Below are 21,373 nucleotides of genomic sequence, written 5' to 3' on the forward strand. Positions count from 1 at the left end.
TAGATATAATAATTTATACCTAAATATATATTTCTGTATGTAAATTGCGTGTGTCTTACTGGCCAGCTTGCCTGGATGAAAATAGTTTCTGGGAGGAATAAGCTCTTTCACTTCTGTATGATACTGACTAACTCGCCTTCCGGTGAAAAGCCCTGATAAAGTTTCTTTGTGCACTACAATAAAATACTACTAATAGGGATTTTTTTAATCTATATTCAAATGTTCACTCTTAATCCGAGCAAATCTATAGAAATCATTCCAAACTGGTAAAGAAAACCAGAATAGCGAATCCGGCAGATTTACTACGCATCTCAACAACCATTTCAACTTTAGAAAAAAACCTAAAAATAATCACACAGTTCAAGATTTACTTTGTTCGGAAACAGTGTAATTTAGTTGTAATCGGATGCTTCCGTTTTTCCTTGCGGGAAAATATCGGAGTTTCCGAAAACACATTAACGTTCTAGGAATAAACACAGAGTTGACATATAAATCTGAAATAGCTGTGAAAATAGTTTCACAATCTGAGTGAAGAGCGCAACTAATTATCTCTATTTATGTCGTCTTATTTGTATGCCTGGTCACTGACGTTATGTATATGAAGTATGTCGAGAATCAGATTAAAACACTGAAACACACCATCTGCACTCTCGACTGTTTCCTAGAAACGGGCTTCAAGGAAACCAAACAAAATAACTTCATCTCTTTGAACCTGTGGATCAATAGGCCAAACAGAAAACCACAAACGTCTATCTCGTAACTGGGAAGGGATCTTTAATTTCTCGTCATTGCTATACGACTACTTTTTGACGTCATTCTGAAAGTTTCCTGTTTCCTGGGAAACGATTTAATCCGTTGCCTAGAAATTGAAACCAAGAGAGAGAGAGAGAGAGAGAGAGAGAGAGAGAGAGAGAGAGAGAGAGAGACAAATATACATTTCTCGGTTCTTAACCATGAACTTCGATCAATTGTTGGCGAGGTGGGAGAAGAGACAAGGAGGGTTCAACCAAATGATACGGGGGGGGGGGGGATTTTTCTTCAGAATTTATCTTTGCCTACCCTGTCCTCGTAGGCGTATTCATCCTTTGTCAGCTGTTGTCAGCGCACCGCTTCAATTTATGTCTAAGTATGTAAGCAGGAATTAGGCGTTCACCTTTCTTAACACAGAAGTTCCACCTTCAATATATATAGAGAGAGAGCGTGCATTCGTCACTCCGTCACCAATCTTCCGTTTAGATGCACCACCGAGTCATTGAAATCATTGCTTACTATCTTGACTCTCGAAAATATTTTGTGGAATATCGAAACTCCGTACTTTCTCGTGTGACGTGCGAGATTTTAAGGAGATTCAGATTACACCTAGAACTACAAATATTTGTACATATAATTTTCTAACGTGAATATTATTTTAGCTTATTCAACTGATTTAATTCTTATTGGTAATGAAATATTTTGCTGACTATGAAACTTCTTTAGAAATTTACAACGGATGAGTTTACTAATAGATAACACCGCGTGAACTATCCTAAAATATCTGATTAAATATCCTTGACTATATGGAATCACTTTTTTTTTTTCATTTTATTTTGGAATAACAGAAGGAAGAGGACACCATATGTTACATTTTCTCTAATTCTAGATGTATGTAAAAATCTACTAACATTTAAATTCTTACTATGCATGCTATATATAGTCTTCTGGCACGGCTGTATTTTACATAGGCATCAATAGAGAATTATTGTAAAAGAGAAAAATAAAAAAAAAGTAATAAATATTAAAATACTTCAGAAACATCATTTTGTTAACCCTAAATTCTCAAAGGAGAATGTATATATGAATAATACACGGAGTGCTAATTTCTCTACGATTATATTTTCAAAACCAAACACCAACATTCCAAAGATAAGTGATTTGTTGTCCTATCGGTCTCCTCAGAAAACTCGTCATCATGTTCAATACGTCGAAATTTAATGACATAGTCCTATTCTTTCTAAATACAATAACATGCTCGATTCTCATTGCACCACTGATGAGATCTATATTTTAATGCATCAACACATTTTCTTTCTTTGTTTTATGTAACTCAAACCCGCATAAAGTTGTACCTATAATACACAGTACCGTGAGTGGGTTAAGGATTTTATTTCTGTATATTTTATTCTTTTTAAGCTGGTACAAACATGGAACTTTTTACAAGTCAAAAACGGAGGGTGGTAGTCTCACACCGGGCGATGAAATTCATCTAAAGACAATCACAAACATCCATGCTCGGGGCAGTATTCGAACCAGTAGCTTGTTGATTAGAGAGTGGATACGCTAACAACTTGGCCAAACCAGACCGGTAATAATAATACATAAATTTAATAATAATAAAATGCTATCATATTCACTATCATTTTTTTCACTTAATATTAAGATCATAATGAAGGAATTGTAAACTAGTCTTTTTCAATTATTTTTTAAACACACCCACGGAAGATCATAAACCTAACAATATATTAATGTGTAGTCTAAGGGGGTAAATAATCCAGTTTAAGCGGACCAAATATAGAACTGATTTAAGTCACCTTAGGCCTATGAAACGCAGAGTGACGCACTTACACAAGACAGTGAAACTCATCCACCAGGAAAAAACATTCACAAACATTTGCCACAGTTAATTCGAACCCAACCTGTTGAAGAGGGTACAATATTCATTCTATCAATCAACGCCATCTCTTCCACTGGGCTAGTAAGAAGGCTAACCATGGAGATATCAATATACAAGGACTCGTGTTACATATTTTTCACAGTTGAAAAAAAGAATTCAAATGTTAACAATTGTCTTATTATAAAACATTATTCCAAGTTTTGTCAGTCTGGCTAAGTAGATTATCGCTGCTCCCATACAGTCTGTGGATTCGAATTTACCATCTGCCAACGTGAAATCAGTATTTCGTAATTAACTAATATGATAGTTTGCTTTATATATTTTTCGTGAGTTTGATAGACATTAAAAACAAAGGTTTATGCGCAAGGATAACTTACGTGGGAGTCACACTTGCATTAGGAGTTGGCTGTTCTGTTTCTTCACTGGCACTTTCATACCCATCAGTGAGCATCTGAAAAAAAAAAAAAAAGACAGTAAAAAAAATAATAAAATGCATTTTAGATGAAAGTTCGATGATGAAAGTGCACATTAAAATACGAGAAACATTTAAAGGAATAAAAAAAAGAGAGACGTGGAGACAAATATAATTATTCTAGATTAATACATCCATTTGCGAAATGTTAATATTGTCTCTTTGTTCCCTAGAATCTGTTTAAAAAGATATTTAACAGGGCATCTTAATAAAACAGAAGTTAGAAACAGCAAACAGAAACTAAAGAAGTGCTACTCAAATATAATATGTGCCGTACTTTATTTGTCAAAGAGAAGAAAGCAATCTTAAGAGGGTTTTTTTAGGCTAAAAAGAAAAAACGTTTGATGTGAGCTGAATTACAAACAAGAAAAATAGTTCGCCATCATATAAAAGACCTTTGCGAAAATATCAGTTTCTGTCAGAAACGTTTTCTATGATGAAAATATAGCAATAGAGGACTGATAACAGTCCTCTATTGCTATACCATTTTTCCCCTAGAGAAAATGAATTTTTGTAGTACGTTGTCGTCGAATAAATGTCCGTTAGTTTTCTGTCTCTCTTTCAACTAATAATGAGGAATGCCATCACGGATTACTAGTTCAAACACATCGTTATGGCAACGAGTAGAGATATTACTATTATTATACAACGAGCGCAGGACCTAAGCGCCATCTCGTGTTTTGCTGTGTAATTAATATTAATACAGTAAATAACGGAAAACAGATTACCGTTTGTATTTTTTTTTTTTATTATTATTACTGATTGTCGAATAAATGCCTGTTCGTTTCGATAGAATAAAGCCGGTTCTTTTCGCTTTATTTATTTATTTTTCAAATTCAAAATAGCAGTCTTAGGTATAATTTCGAGTATTAGTCCTAAAATATAACAGTAAACAGGATTATTTAAGTAATTTAAAGAAACATTACATTACGTTAAAGAAAGGAAAGAAAAAATTAATTTGTAGCATTCATTTTAACACTAGCTAGGGAACAGCAGTGACGTAACGGATATTAAACATTAGTTCAGGGAAGGAGGGAAGAGCAGTGACTTAAGAGATAATAAGCTGGATGCTAGGTTTGCATTGGACGATCAAAATCGTTTACCATCTAAAACATTCAAGAAGCATTGACGCATACAGTGGGACTCAAACCAACGTTTTGTAGAGAGCAGAGATGAGATCCGGTTGCTGTCATAAATAATGGTTTGGTTTGCACCAAAATTTATGGTATTCGAAAGAAAAATTGCAAATTAATTACGATAATTATATTTTTAAGATGCTATCCTTTATTCCCAATAACTTGTTACCTTTAAGTCTAGTGTGTTCTCTGGCAGGTTTGTTTCTGCAGGAAAAAAAACCAATTCCTGGAGAAAACTTATTCCAACACCGTATTCCCACTGATTTTAATACTCCGAACGATCACTGAGTCAGAGAACAGGGATAATCGAATATTGATATTGGAATTGGACTATATCGGTGATCAATCCGGAGTTCATTCCCCTTCATCATATATCTAGCGAGGGACATCTGTTCACTACGACAAAGATAAGTTCTCTTTCTCGTAATCAACGTCGGAAAAAAGCATCGCAAAACATTCTAAAGGATGTTTTGCGATGTTGTTGAATGTCAGCAATGCCAAGTTCCTTCACAATATTTCCATTATAACAAGATTCTGCTATTGAAGATTGACACAACTCTTATTGTGTCAATCATCAATTATTTTATTTCTAGCCTAACTCTCTCATTAAGTTCAAACTAGTTTTAACACTGCTAGTTTAATGTTGTGGTTAATTAATTTCTTATTCTATATAAATTTATTCTAGCTCCCAAATATACAATGATTATCTGATTTACGATCTTCACTAAAACGGTCTAAACAGCTGAAATGTTTTACTTGTTCTTTAGATTTCCCATACAATAAAGCCTATGTCTATTTTCAGTTTTTGGTTTTTTTTCAGAGCTGATTTTTCCTGCAATACCCATTACAACGCAGTTATGAATTTTGGTTATTAATATATGATATCGTCTACAAAAAAGCAGAGAGATGAGTTGATTATCTTCAGTTTTGATATTAGATTTACTGCTACTTTCCTCCATAATGTGATTCATAGATGGCAATTATCAGTGGAAATAATGTGTACCTTTATGTAATATCCGATTCTACAAAAAAAAAAAAAAAAAAAAAAAAAACATCTTGCATATATTTCATTCTAACTGCTTACTTACAACTTAAATATTTGCTATATACGGGAAGGACTGGAAAGTTCTGATAAACACATAGAACAAAAATGACTAGTTTGTGCAACAAGCGAAAGACTTTTCTCAGAGGATTGCAAAGATGAGCAGCGTTGTAACAAGTGCATAACACTTCGCGGGAAATATGGTGAATAACGTGTTAGTTACATGGTTCTGCCTCAATTCCTTCCATGGTGATCATCACAACTTTTCCGCATACCCTCGTATTACTGTTTATTCCGTCGTTTACAAAATATTATATTCAGGCAATGACAATCAGGGAAAAGAGGGAGTAGCTACAGTATTCAACACTAAACATGAGAATAATATTCTTCAATTGCAGGCAGTATCAAGTAGAGTGATGTGGGTAAATATCAAAATGGGGAACTGGATGAGACTTATTTGTGCTTATGGTTCCCGCAGAAGGTTTCTACCAAGAAAGAAATGTGGCTGAAGGTAGCTGGTTCACTGAAAAAGGAAACGTTGGAGATCTAAGCAGCAGAATAGGAAATGATTACCAGAAATATAGAAATGTTTTGGGAAAATTTGGAGAAAAGCGGAAAGATAATAATAATGGTGAATGCCCACTACATTTCTGTTCAGGACATGGATCATTTATTACTAACACCATGTTCCAACATAAAATGTGTGCACAAATTCACACAAAAAGAAGATACAAGAAATAAAAGTCTCATTGACTATGTTATAGTTGATAGTGATGTTTTCCCACTGGTTCAGGACGCAAGAGTATACAGAAGATTTGAAATAGGAAGTGAGCACTATTTAGTATATAACTTTAGCGTTTTGAACAGCCTTTCACTTTGTACTCTAGACCTAGAAAATTTAAGCAAACATCCACCCATGTTCTCAACTCTTTGTTTTAAAGTAAAAATATTAAAAATATTTTCCTGATTACCCACCCCTCTTTGACCTGATCCCTGATTGCCCTTTCATAGTACCATTGACAAAAGATTCGCATTAGAGACTTGCCCTACTGAAATTTTTGTTGGCCTCTTCTCTAGTATGCTTGCACGAATCTTACCTGGAACACTCAGCAGGAAAATTCTTCTGTAATTCTCATGTTGAACTTTATTTCCTTTTTTATAGGTTGGAACTATAACAGCTCTACTCCAATCATCTGGAATTTGACCTTCTGATCAGTCACTCAGAATTATACAGTGAAACCACTGTAATGCTTTTATACCTCCATATTCGTTATTACGTTGATGGTTTTTATTACCTGAAGTGTTGATTTGTACTCTTGTTTTGTGCATTTCTCTTGAATCGTTTCTACAACAGTTCTGATGTAGAAATGAATTCTGATGTTAAATGAAACAAACAGTGACAGTTCTGTCACTGTTTGTTTCATTTAACAGTCTATCAAAGTAATTACTCTAAACATTTTTTGTCCATCATCCCTGATTCTTTTTATTTACCTTTTTCTCTATTTCTAACCATTTTAATAGTTTCAAGAACATGGTGCTGTCTTTGTAATATTTATCCATCTTCGTACCAAAGTCTTCCCACTAGTGTTTGGCTGCTTTTAAAGATAAGCTTAGTTTTCTTATATTCTGTATTCTCTTAGGACACTTGATGACTTAAATGGAAAAAAAAATTCGATATGATTTTCTCTCCCTACCCCCACCCCAGAACTATCTCTTCGACTTTTTGAATCTCCTGTGAAGTTCTGATTTTACTCTGATTAGCTGAATCAGTGATTTATTTTTCACGTTCTGCACCAGGTAAAGACCTGTGAAGAACTCGAAGAATATAAATCACTTGAACCACGTTTTGGTTTGCTCTTTTTTTTTCTCCAATGATATTTGTGTATTTGAATTACAGTTTACCTCCAAAAGCTTCTCCACTTTAATTTTTTTAAAAAATATTTTTGTACATACAATGCGATATTTATTTCGATACTACTCAAAACTAACTAGTGATCACTTCCTCTTTCAAATTCTGTGTATACTCTTGTATCTTGAACCATTATGAAGTTGTTGTTTTGTTCGAAAGTTCGAAATCTGCTCAACACTCTTGCTGGCCTGATCCCTGCTTATGAAGATCGATTCATACATATTTTTTCATGATTAGACTGATACTTGATGATTCGAGCATTGTCCCTCTAGTTACTATTAAATGAGTTCTAACTGATATTATTATTATTATTACCTGACACCTCCAGGGAGTCCATTGACTCATCGAGGGAGGGCACTTGCTCTACAACTCAATCCACCAACTACAACGAACCACATCATCTACACCAACGCCATCTACTGCCCACCACCACCACTATTTTCACAGACAACCACAAACATCTATGCCCACAGCGGGGTATGCAATACAAAATATGCAATATAAAATACTCTCAACACCGGTATACTTTTCCTCACCAGAGATCAATATGAAAGGAAAGAGAATTAGTTTTTAAAGTGTGTTAATTTCCACAATTAGTTCTTATACGATCAATGTATTGTGTTTAACCGCTTGCCTTACGACTCCTTTGGAATAATTTATTTAGTATTTTGAAAATTTAAGCATCTTGTTGTTTGCCTTGAAGCAAAATCGAATCAACTCGATCGATTTTGTTCTCTAATGTTAGATGCACAAAGAATCTAAAGCTGGTATTAACTATATAGATGTTTATTTTATATTTATTTCCTTCATAGGTAAAATTGAAGCAATGGGAAAACATGAAACAAATATATTTATTAGTATTTAACTACACAAATAACTGTTCTGGTAATGCGAATAGACTACTGTTTCTATAAACCAGGAGAATTCATCCAGAGAATAGTGGGAAAGAACAAAAAGCTATCGAACAGACTGAAACCTTAATGGAAAAAGGGAAGAAAACAGACTTTAAAATAGTCTAGGACTGAGTTGATCTGAAAGAAATTGCTACTCGTTTCACGTTACCTGCGCTTAAATATTTTTCCCATTCCTTTTAAGGAACTGCTTGTTTTCAGTTAATAAATTAAACTGCATCAAAATTCACGATAGTCCCAATTCTAGACGACTTCTAAAGATTTTAGGACAAAAAACGAAAGCATATTCAACGTTTCCAACCAAGTTATTCGATACCTAAAAGGATACTCAATAAAATAACGATGCACCAGACGAATTTTTATTTTTTATTTAGAAATTTCCATAGTATAAAATAGGTTCCATTACCTATTTTCTTTGACAACATATGACTCGGATACTGACCCTCCCCGTTCTGTTAAAAAGAAATACAATCTAAAAACAATCATTATTGACAAGTCATTGACAAACTGCTATCGTTTGCAATATTTCTCAAGTTTCGTCGAAGATAATGAAGAACTCCAGCTTTTTTCTCATTTGTACAGCCAGAAATTTTTTTTTTCCCTAAAGGAAATGACTGTGGTAGAACAACAACGTTCCCTAAGGCTTCTTAATGTCGAGGGAGGGAGGGGGTGGAGTCATGTTTGAACTAGCCGATAACGTCACAGAAGCTCTTCAAAGACAACTGTGATTAGATTAATAATTGGGAGGACGCCGAGCACTTTATGGTTGTCTGCAAACACGTGCAAGTATTCCGATTACTAAATGTTATAGCGAACCAAAGAATGATATTAGCATACAGGCAGAAATTTTTAATGAGTGGAGACCCCCAAAAACGTATATTGAGTGCTATACGTAAGCATAGAGCTCTTTAAAAAATAGCATAGCGCTATACAGAAGCATAGGTACCGAAAAACATTAAGGATCGCTGTAATATAATAAAAAAAACAGACCCGTATGATGCATTCTTTTTCAATTTTTATATTAAACTGGTTTTGGTTTAAGCCTTCCAAAATTCTGTTAGGATTACATAAAAACTAGAAGAAAATTTTATTAAATTATTGACGTTCAATTTAGGATATTTCGGTTGGTGTGTTTACCTTGGGAGGCACAAGGGCCCTCCTTCGGTGGAGGGCAGAGGCAGGTGGTCCTTCTTCAAGTTCATCTTGTTCGCTGTCTTCTGCATCTTCACAGGACGAAAGTTTTTTGAACACATTCGTACTCTCCTGCTCCTAATGGAAGAAAAATAGACGATTGGTTAGTACTGTACTAATAGATAAATAAAATAAAAAAAAGTGTGTATTTTATCTGCATCAAATATTTTTCCCCCCTTCTCATTTCCACAAATGGCCCACCTACGCAATATATAAGTTGAACACAAAAGAGGAATATTCGGAAGTTGTGATAAGCTGAGCTTCGACGGTCTCTCTATTTTCTCTATTAATGACAACATACCATACATCTATGCATAAAAAAAATCTAAAACAAGTTAAATATCTATCTAGATTTCCTATATTTAACTGCTATTTTTTGCCACTTATTGCAAACGAGATGGGGAATTGTCTTCGTTCGATACTAAAATAGACTGTGTCTATGTGCGTGTTATTAAACTTCAAATCAATTTGCAGTAAAAGTAATCTTCGGAACAGCACCAGTAATAACCAGATACGAACAGATGTAACGATTTAAATTAACCTACATCTAGTGCTATTCATTAAGCCGTTTGTAATATTCCAATTGGGAAGACTCTACCAGTCACATCTACTTTTATGGTTAGCGAATACATTAACGATCGTTAATTTTAAGCTGTTTAGAAATTCTACAAGAAATGCACAAATCACTGCATAAAATATTCACAAGGAGAGTTCGTTTTTAGAGCTAATAGGGTAGGATTTGAGAATTTGAGCTGTAATATTACTGAATATGACACTACTAAGAGTCACTGAAAATAAATTATACTTGAAATTATGTTTTTGATTTCTTCTTTATTTTATTCGATCATCATCAACTCGAAAACTGGATTATTCCAGGATCTGGTTCTATAAGGAATCTGTATGTTGGCTTCTCCAGAATGTACCGTGTTTCACACCAATACTGCACATCCAAGGGCAAAGCCTACTACCCTACTGAGCCACAGCTCTACGCAGCAGGTAAAAACCAACTATGTGACCAACCTTGAGTCGGCAACACGACTAGCTAATTAGTATACCGTGGGGACTGGATATAGTGTACGTTTTGCTACGTACTGTACAGTACTGGTGCTTGGCGTTGTGTGGCATGGAGCCAATGGAGAGACTTAGAGACCCATATCCTGGAGTGATCCAGTTTTAGAGGTATGTGACAGTGATCTTTAGAATTATCTTTCCTCTCTAACACTTTTATTTTTTATTTTTTTTTAGAATTCTAGGATACCCTGAACAAATTACTTTAAATGTTGTTAAGAAGATGCTTACTCAAGGAGCAGAGCTGGTTTTCTGCCAACAAGTTACTGGATCGGACCTAGCTCCGACAATGTGACGAGCTTGGCTCCACGCCAAGCAGAGTCAAGGTTCTGCGAGTGATTGGTTTATGCCGGCCGATGCATAGAGTGGAGAGTCGGTACGGTTGCATCGGCCGGTATGGTCGATAACTTTGCCTACAACTGTGCAAAGTTACCACCGTGCTGAGCCTCCACGGCACGGTGGTAATATTTGTCACAGTTCGGTTTGGCATGGCCAACATAGAGACCCAGATCCTGGAGTGATCCAGATTTAAAGATATGAGAAAATTGATCTCTTTTGCATCACTCAGTATTTGAAATGCTTGGAGACCTTAAACAACTTATTCTAGTTTTTTGAGTCTACATGTAATTAGCCAAAGACCAGGGCTTATTTCCGTTAGGGGGGGGGCAGTGATTGGCTTCAGCCTGACTCCTCCATGCCTGGTTGCTTGGTCTGTCGTCTAGTAGGAGAGTTAAGGTTCGACGCTTAATGGGTTTTACCTACCGTTTCGTAGAGCCAAAGCTCAGCACATTAGTAGGTTTTGCCTGTGCGGTGTATCATTTGACATGCTACTGCTGCTGTGTAATGGAGCCTACGTTTGGACTCCTAAAAACGCAGATCCTGGAATGGTACGGGTTTAGAGTTCTGAGAGGACTCTCCCCACTTCCTTAGGAGCCGAACAGCAAGACACTTAACACAGCACGAAGTGTATAAAAAATTACACTGAATCATAAAGGATTTCATATTTATAAACAACCTTTGAGTTGCAAAATTGGTGACTTAGTTACCATTTTGTTCCTATTCGCATAGAAGTCACACTGGAATGCAAATTAGTGTTTTTAAATAAAGGAAACACTGCAAGTATGTTTATTAGTTGTATTTTATTCGAGAGTATACTTAACTTCCTTTTATTATTTCCCAATAAGTTGCATAATGTAATTACATAATCATTGTTTACACATAATTCAGTTCTAACAGGAAACTGGCGTAGTGTTGAGCAAAATATTGAAAACAAATCTAAGATGCCGCCTTTTTTATCATAATTAACTTTCCTCGAGAAAGTGTCTTAGACGCTGAGATTTCAGCATCTTCTTAGATTGCTATTTAATTAGTAGATATTAGTGTAAAGGATCACCTGATTTCTTCGTTCTTTATCTTTTGATCTGACAAAAACAAATGCATTTAAGACTAGATAAAAAAAATCTTTGTATGTTGATAAACACGTGATGTTATCTCCATTAAGTGGAAATTACTTATTCTAAGAAATAAGATTCAGCGAATAGGATCAATCCACTCAATTTTTTTTTATCGAATTCCGTTTGAATAATTAACACAAAACTCTTCAGATAAGCCCTGGTAACAAGATTTCTAAATGTGCGAGCAAACAAACATCATCCTTTATAATTATGAGTAGGGGGAAGCCTTATAAAATCTCACAGTCAGAGTGGACGTGGGGCGGAGAAAGAATAGGATTGGGACGTACATGAATAGCAAATACATGAAGAAAGTTTCCTTAGAGTTAAAAAAAAAATGTCCGGCACAATTGGTTTTCAGACGTGAAGCCTAACAGCGGTCAAATATATGCAAGTCGTCCACTAAAATAGTCACGTGTGAGACTAGGAAGACAGACTGTACACTATACAGTACTGAATTTCGTCTCTAAGTAGCTTCTTTATCCATGCATTTTCCCTCCTTTCCTTTGTGATCCGCCCGCCTCCCTTCATGTAAAAATAATGGCATGTTAAAAACATCTAAAAACATAAATTTAATGTCCGGTAAAAGCCTCTAGAAATTTAATTGATTGCCTAAATAAACAAAATAAGAAGCTTAGAAAAAAAAGTGCGCACCAATTTTTTTTTAAATAAGTACCACTTCAATTCATGACAATTTTTTCTTTCTTGATTTGTACTTGTTTTGCATGAAATATTGGGTGATATCAATGCAAAATTCTGAGAAATCATAAAAGTATACAACTCATCTAGAATGACTTAAAAACGAATCAAGTTACAGATAGATGTATCATCAAGTACATGAGGTCTTACAATACAATAGATACAAAAAAGGTGCGGTATACAAAATAAGTTTATAGGTTAATTTTGTTATAAAACAAGCCAAGAATCGTAAGTGGCATTATTTACATTTTACGCATGCGTTAGGATCTTTGAATATTCATCCTCTGTATTCGAAATTACTATAATCGATGAATTTATACAATTTTGCATAATACAGTGATGCCTCGGCTAACGAAGATAATTCGTTCCGGAATCGCATTCGTTAGCCGAAACGTGATTTCCCGCAGGTTTCTATAGAAAATCGTTTAATTCGTTTCTGGATGCTGCCTACTATTTAAAGATAAGTTTTATAAAATAGTAAAAAGCACACTATAAAAGGGCAAAAACTCACCAAAGGCTGAGATGAACAGCTACCCAATTAGATGAAGGAGAATGGAAAGTAGAATGAAAAACTGACGATATTTACACTATTATATACACTTTATTAAACTGAAAATATGTACATAACGTTTTTACTATTCTTCTTCTAAATTTTCAAAGTTTAAGGTACGTCTCCTCTTCTTCAGTAGCTGGCTTCTGTCTCTTTGCTAAAGGAGAAGTCAAAAATCTGTCCAAAGTTGATTGAACTTCTCTTTTTTTTCAGAATGTTTTTAAAGTGATTCAGACACTTGTCTTCAACCAAGGCACAAAGTCTGTTCATTTCAGCTTTGTTGGGATGCCATTTTGCAGCCAAAGTGAAACTCTTCCAAGTAGTGAAGCATTTTTTAATGTCACCTGTTGACATTCTTCCCTTTTTATTGCTGTCCTTCTCCTCTGATGAGCACTCTTTATCTTCCTTGTCTCTTTCCTGATTCAGTTGCTTTTTCAACTCTTCAAGATCTTCTGTTGTCAGATCTTTTGAGTGTTCTTCAACTAATTCTTCTACATCTTCTTCATTTACCTCCAAACGTTCATGTTTGCTGCTTTATGTTATCGCGCGCATCCACTAAAACATTCGTGAACCGAGTCCGAAAAACAGCGAAAAAAAATCTTCGTTAGCCGAAAAATTCGTTAGCCGAGGTATCACTGTATATGAGTTTTATAACATTTGTTAATTTTTCGTACGTTTTTGGTAAGAACCATCGTAAATCAATTAGTTTTTCGACGATGATCTTTAGTTGAAAATACCCGGATTCGAATCCCATAGGAGAATATGGAAATAAGAATTATTCACCCTATTTTGATGTATCTGGTTTCAAAAGCTTGCATCGTACAGTCGTAGGTCTACGTGCATGCGTAAGACAGATAGACACTGTTAGTAACATCACGATTAGATGATGGAGTTGGATTCACATTTACTGTATTTATACCATTGTTTACCTTAACAGTAGGTAAACTTGAATACTTAAGTATCCAAGCAACTCTCACAATAAATATTTTCTTTACAAACTTCTTCAAAAAAATAATAATAAATAAAATAATTTAAAAAAAAACATGGAGTACAAGAGCAAAAAGACTTCCTATAAAAACAGAATGTGACTTTAGCTGCGTATCGCGGATATCTTTTCGAACATTTTCAATAATACTACTGAATAATGTAGAAAAAAAGTTAGTAATTATGCTCTACTAGTAGATATATTTAAGAGTTCTAAAATTCGTTTATATATTTTCAATACGTTTGGAGATATAAAGATCGGAAAATTGCTCTTGCAGAAAGTTTCTTGTTAACTGGATATATAAAGAAAGTGAAATCATGTTTATTGTTTACTTTGTGTTGTTATTTTAATTTGGTGTGTTGCAAAATTAGCCCATGTTCTTTGCTTTTCATCGGTAGGGTTCTTACAGTAAAGTGACATTTACAGGGGTAATGGGAAATATCTTACTGTAGTAAAATCCCAATATAAAATCCCAAAGGGAAATATCTTACTTTAGTAAAATCCCAATATTTCATATTTTTGGTGTAGTTTCTCGTACGGTCCAAATGGACTTTATTCGAGTCTCTCGAGTGAAACTCGGCCATCATAAAGGAACTAATGGATGCCTTCGAATCATTAAACAAAGCACTTCATCAATCATCGCTAAAGTTACAAAGAAACACACTGGAGGTCTTTGTCATTACGGATTAAATGTCTCGTTAAAATGAAGACAAGAAAATGCCAAGAACAGGCACGCACTATTGTCATTATTGAAGGATAAAAGAAACATCTAAGACAGTCATTTCTTGGTGCTCGGTGATGTGTGATAATCATCGCTACCAACTTATGACTAGTACGTATTAATTGGTTAAAAATAATTATTAACGAGGGGGGAAAAATAAATAAAATCATAGCACACACCTAAATGAGAAACGTTTATAAATTGCATCTGGATGCATGTTTGCATTCAGAATAAAATTGCTACACTATTGTAACAATGAACGCCTTTATTGTTAAAGCAAACAAAGTACAAATGTATTATTGAGGCTAAACAATGCGATTGTAGTTTGCAAACTACAATTTCGCGTTTGGACGATTGTTGTGTGCTGCACTCTCAATCCCAGTCCGTTTTAGAAACGACAAGTGTAGTTGATAAAAGTATTTTGCGGATTCTAATGTTGAACTGTGACTAAACAAACTCAAGGAAGATTTGAGCAAGATGAATACGGACGTTCGTAACATCTTCTCCAGCACGTATTGCCATGGCGATCTCCAATTTCTCACGCTGACGTAATACCGCTAAAATAATGAAGGGAATTAGAGGAAGAATCAATATCAGAGGTTGAGAGAGCGCCAAATATACGAGTAGTCTCTTTGTTAGGTTTAATCAAGGCACAATGTATGGTAGTGAATTTAAAACTATCTACCACAAATTCAGTTTAGTTTAATTAATGCAAAGGATTAAACTTTGTTTAACATCTACAGCTCTTTGATATATATAATTGTACGAGTAGTGAGGAGATTACAAGTGCTCAAGTGTAATATTATTGACAGGACAGTCAAACATCTTAATAAAATATCTGTGCACTGCCACAGTCATCCTTTGGTTGCAAAGACTTGGGTTCGAATCCTGTTTAGGACGCGAATTTTAAACCGGGCTTTAAAAGGTGGGTTATCCGGCCTAATATGAAGGGTTCCCTCCTTCTGGAAATTTGGGTTTTCCATCTCAATAAACAGGCAATCCGTCCAAGAGAGCATGTGGACATGAATATTTTCCGGCTTAAAACTGACCACCTTATCTTAAAAATGGCTACGAAAATCAAGTAGGATAGGTTGCGAGACTGTCATTATCACCGATTATTATATACTTTTAAATTATTTTTACATCTATATATTCTTTTTAACTGATGAAAACCTTTGGTCAAAACACAAACTGTAGTAAACGTAAATTTGAAAACAAGCACTCTAATTGAGCTTGCTTTGAAAGTTTCTAACAATAAGTACATGATAATCATTTTTTGAAGCGAGTGTTCTCATTATCCCTAACTTTTTTTAAGAAAATCAGCTAGTAACGTCCTCTATTCGTTACAGAAGCCGTTAAGGGAATTCTTTCAGTCGTCTTAGACGAAAGGTGACAAGACAATAGGGAAGATAATTACAGCCAACTTGTATTCTTAATGAGTATTATTGTATCTTTTATGGTAGACTTTTATAACTTGTAGAATTAAAACCTAGTATTTTTTTTCGTATAGAAAAAAAAATGCTTGTCTGTGCGATTAGCACAATAGATATTCAGGTGGGAGATCAATCATTTCACAGCGGGCGATGAAATTCATGATCTCCGTTCCGTTTATTAAAGGGTAGAAATGGCTTGAAAAAGATTTTTAATGTTGGCTCTCAAGGCCAGGGTTTCTGGAACCTAAAAACGCAAATGTCAGAGCAATTCAAAATACTTTAACTGGAAACAATTAATTAGACTTTTTTTTGGGGGGGGAGGATATGGACTGAGTCCTTGACTCTTTATCTCTTCATCTGATTGAAGAAAATGTGTGGATGGGGGTCTTATTTAACAATAAACTGTGGTCATAGTGGGGTAACGGCAATGGCCTAGCCTCAGTTAAAACTTCATTGGCTACAGCATTGCCATCCAATACCCTGAGTAGCCTCTCTTAGATTTAATTATACTTCCTTATAAGGACTGGCTTAAAGGGGCGAAGCAAGAATGCTTTTCATCTTCCCCGTTATCTGTACAGGACAGTGTAGGGATAAGGTGTTATTGAGAGTTCCTCTCTTTTTACACTTAATTGAGGTGAGGGTAGAAAATCCTAATTCACATAAATATGATGTCGAAAATTTGTAGTAAAATGTTTAAAGCTTTTTTAGATATTGACGCATATTCTTCTTTTATAGAAATCCAAAAGGCTTCAAGAGACAATTCCTTATGTTTAATCATCAATCCACGATCAGTGGATATAGCTGCCAGTTCTTCTTCTTCTGTTAATGTTAAACCAAAATCACTTGAAGTTTCCATAAATGGGTTTCTAATCCAATCGTATTGTTCAATGTTAAGTGATGGAAAATAAGAACTCAATTTTTCTTCTAAACTTGTTAAATGTTCAACTATTATTGGAAGTGTTTCATTTATGCAAGTGTTACTTACCAATGGAAACATTTCCAAATTACCTTCAACAGCTTTTCTTTTCCAAATCTGTAGTTTTCTCCGAAACGCTTTCATTTTGTCAGTGGATGTGAGAATACTTTCTTCTTTCCCTTGCATGCTAGTATTCAAAATATTGAGCTGCTGAAATATATCGGCCAAATACCGTAACCTGGCAATCCAAAATTCGCACGGAAGGAGGTTACAAAAATGTAATTGTTTCATCTCTTCAAAAAACGCAAGAAGTTCTTGTCGTAGCTCGTGAACACGGGTAAGTACTTTCCCCCTTGACAGCCACCTCACCTCAGTGTGTAAAAGCAGCCGTCTGTGTTGTGAATCCATATCGATACAAAGCTTTTCGAATAAACGCGATTTGACAGGTCTTGTTTTAATAAAGTTTACCATCTGAACAATTGATCTAAAACTTCTCTTAATTTTTCTCCCAATGTTTTTGCCATCAAGGCCTCCCTATGAAGAAAGCAGTGAGTTACGATAACATTCTCATTTTGTTTTTTTACAAAAGATGTAAGGCCCTTAACACAGCTTACCATGGAAGGGGCTCCATCTTACAAATGCCCACACACGACTTCCATGTTAACCGCCATTTATCAAGAGAGCTATTCAAAATGTTAAAAACGTCCTCACCTTTTGTAGACACACTTAATTCTTTGCAAAAAAGAAACTTACTATTTGATCTTCATTAATAAAACGGACGAATGCTAAGAGTTGCGCCTTGTTGGTAATGTCTGTTGACTCATCAACTTGCAATGCAAAATTTGAATACTGAAGTTTATTACTGCATACATTTTTCTCGATATCAGAAGACATTTCTATAATACGCCTGTGAACTGAATCGTTGGACAGAGGAATCGTGCTTATTTTCGTTGCGGCTTCATTTCCTAGCATTGTCATGATCACTTTTTTGCATGCAGGCAAAATAAGTGACTCACCTAAAGTATGATCTTTCATATTTTTTGCTATCACTTCTGAGACTTGATAAGAAGCGATTTGAGCTTTATCAGAAACAGTCATGATACTTTTAAAAGAATTTGCCGCTTTTGTTTGCTGTTCAGACAATCTCTTGAAAAAAACTTACAGAATTATCTTGTAAATTAGAGTGTATAGTTTTAAAATGTTTACTCAATTTACTAGGAAGCAATGATTCATTTGCCATTTTACATCCACATACTAAACATAGCGGCAAAGGATGATCTTCACTTCCGGTCCAAGTGAAACCAAAGCTTAAATAACTTTCATTATATTTGCGAGTAGGCCGCGATTTTGCTTTCTTACTTGCACTTAACTTTTGCTCACTTCCAGAATCTGATTCTTCAATATCACGCTTCTTTTTAGGAAATCTATCCATTTTATTTGGGTGTATTTATCTGAAAATAAGTAATATGCACATAACATCCACTTCCAACACTTTTAAAATAAGTAATATACACAAGAATAAACGATATTCTTGTTCTCTTTGCAAGAAAAACCGCTGTTAATTAAGATAATAATGATGTGTTGACAAAAAGAGCGGTATATCTGTAATGAAAAGGTATAATAGAGTAACTATATTTATTTTTATATCTGGACACATATTTCTCTGGAATACCACAGGGCGCACCCGGAAATCTTCTAGGGCACACCCTTTGAGAACCACTGGGCTACAGCATTGCCATCCATTACCCTCCAAGGGTATTATTAATCACTGCATCTCACGGTCGATTCAATTGAAAACTTTAGCCTTATAGTTCTTATAAGAACTGGGCGATGGACTGAGTCCTTGACTCTTTATCCCGTCATCTGAATGAAGAGAATCTGTGTGGATGGAGTGTTATCGAGCTAAAAAGCTCTAGTCATGGCTGGGTAACGGCAATAGCCGAGCCTCAGTTAAAACTTCATTGGCTACAGCACTGCCATTTGTTACCCTGGAAGTCCTGATTAGTAAGTAAAGGGTAAAATCTCAAAAAATCGGACGATCTCTAGGCCACTTCTTAGTGGGCGAAAGACCGTCCATGTCTCAGCGTTGGTTCCACTCATTGACGGCCGCCCCGTCCAAGCACCCCGACGGGCTCCCCGTTTAAGCAGAACCGCTCAGCGTTGGTTCCACTCAGTGTCGGCCGCCCCATCCTAGCACCCCGATGGGCTCCCCGACTCCTGAGCAGAACCGCTCAAATTCCGAGGAAAATAATTCACCGACAAGAACCCCTCAGCGGGCCCTGCCGGAGAACACCTTCCCCGGAGACTCAAGGTGCTCCCTTAAGGCAAAAACCCCAAGGGAGCAAACTCAAAAACTCATCACCCAGGATAACAGCAACAGCCGAACCTCAGTTTACTTCCTCGGTTCAGCATTGCCATTTGTTACCCTGGAAGTCCTGATTAGTAAGTAAAGGGTAAAATCTCAAAAAAATCGGACGATCTCTAGGCCACTCCATAGTGGGCGAAAGACCGTCCATGTCTCAGCGTTGGTTCCACTCATTGACGGCCGCCCCGTCCAAGCACCCCGACGGGCTCCCCGTTTAAGCAGAACCGCTCAGCGTTGGTTCCACTCAGTGTCGGCCGCCCCGTTCAAGCACCCCAACGGGCTCCCCGACTCCTGAGCAGAACCGCTCAAATTCCGAGGAAAATAATTCACCGACAAGAACCCCTCAGCGGGCCCTGCCGGAGAACACCTTCCCCGGAGACTCAAGGTGCTCCCTTAAGGCAAAAACCCTAAGGGAGCAAACTCAAAAACTCACACCCAGGATAACAGCAACAGCCGAACCTCAGTTTACTTCCTCGGTTCAGCATTGCAAATTGTTACCCTGGAAGTCCTAAAAAGGACTTTTCCGTTTTTCGAAGGCCAAAACTTTAGCCTGTATGCTTTCGTTATAAATTTTATATTTACACTACATATTACAAAAAGGTGTTGGAATTTTTTATACATTATTTACTAGAAAATTCTAAATTTTAGATTTATATTGCTATTATGTAAATGTATAAAATACTTTCAAAATTACTACAGAATAAAATTAAGAAACCTTAGAAGTATAGAAAATGTAATTGAAAACAAATTGATATGGTATTCTATAAACTTGACCAATGATTGTTAATTATTTCGACCAATGACAATGCAGTTTAGTTCACTACGTCATCTAGTGCAACGTTTATAATTTTTTCCAAAGAAAATATAACATAACATACATAATGGATTTCAATTAATTTTCATGTGAGAATTTTTTTATTTTCCTGATCAGAGCAAAAACTAGTATCATAATCTTCTAACGTCATGCAACTGAAATAAATAAATAAAAAAGCTCTGTATTCCACTGATATTTATGAAAGAATATCAAGTGAGAAATAAATAAAAAAGGAACTTGAATGAAAACAAATAGTTTTTTTTTTTTTTTTTTTTTAACACGGAATATATAATATCGGCACAGGAAAGCATTTCTGCGCAAAATTTCCTGTGCTAAAATAGATTTCCAACGGCGAATCATTTCGTTGAGCACGGAGTGCAGGAAGGGATGTAGTACGGGGGGAAAAATTCTGCAATCGAACATGACATTCGTGAAGTACTTAGTCGAAGGCAAACGATGTCATACTCGGGCAACTGACACCGAGAGATGACTAACATATGGAACTAAAAAAAAAAATCCGATGATGCGACGGTTTCGCTGAACTATTCGTTGTTAGAAAAATCTTCTTGCTCGACTGAGTTATGAACTTAAAATGTGAAAGCATTTTAAAATGTGCAACAAGAATTTCTCCTCAGTATTTATTTAAATAACACACGAAAAAATAGGAAACCTAGAAAATATTATTTATGAGTAGTTTCATGTAAGAGAATTTAAATTGCCTGTGAATAAATTTGTCAGTGAATAAATAAAATAACTGGGAGATTTTTGCACCCAAATGCATTGATTTCTACAATTCTCAACTGCACAGATATTATAATTATTTCGATGGTATATTCGCATTCATGTATATCCTCCCAGAAACACACACACTCTTCGTTATAAATACTGTACGAGCCTGCTATAAATTCTTAATGTAAAGAAAAAGATTGTAATGGATAAGAATATAAGATATTTGCAAAGATATCAAAAGTTATTCTTCGTAAATTTTTTAAAACATTTTTAGATATTCACACACTCAAAATTATTTTATATTACTAAATTACTTAATTTTCTTTTAGCT

The 21,373-nt window shown here is 35.4% G+C and overlaps 1 protein-coding gene across 2 annotated transcripts in view; it reads right to left on the reverse strand.

The window, feature by feature from the left end:
• Positions 1 to 21,373, reverse strand: part of LOC150108371 (pleckstrin homology domain-containing family G member 7-like) — a 289,192-nt gene that overhangs the window by 173,552 nt on the left and 94,267 nt on the right. For both annotated transcript variants that reach the window (XM_090390719.1, XM_090390718.1), the window contains 2 exons: positions 9,258 to 9,389; positions 3,028 to 3,101 (listed from right to left, as the gene is read on the reverse strand). In XM_090390719.1, coding sequence (XP_090246845.1) covers positions 3,028 to 3,101; positions 9,258 to 9,389 — 206 coding nt within the window. The remainder of the gene's footprint in view (positions 1 to 3,027; positions 3,102 to 9,257; positions 9,390 to 21,373) is intronic.

The sequence above is a fragment of the Typopeltis vanoorti genome, chromosome 3 (assembly GCF_054136105.1).
Source record: "Typopeltis vanoorti isolate ZY-2024b chromosome 3, IOZ_Tvanoo_1.0, whole genome shotgun sequence".
NCBI classification, from domain to species: domain Eukaryota; kingdom Metazoa; phylum Arthropoda; class Arachnida; order Uropygi; family Thelyphonidae; genus Typopeltis; species Typopeltis vanoorti.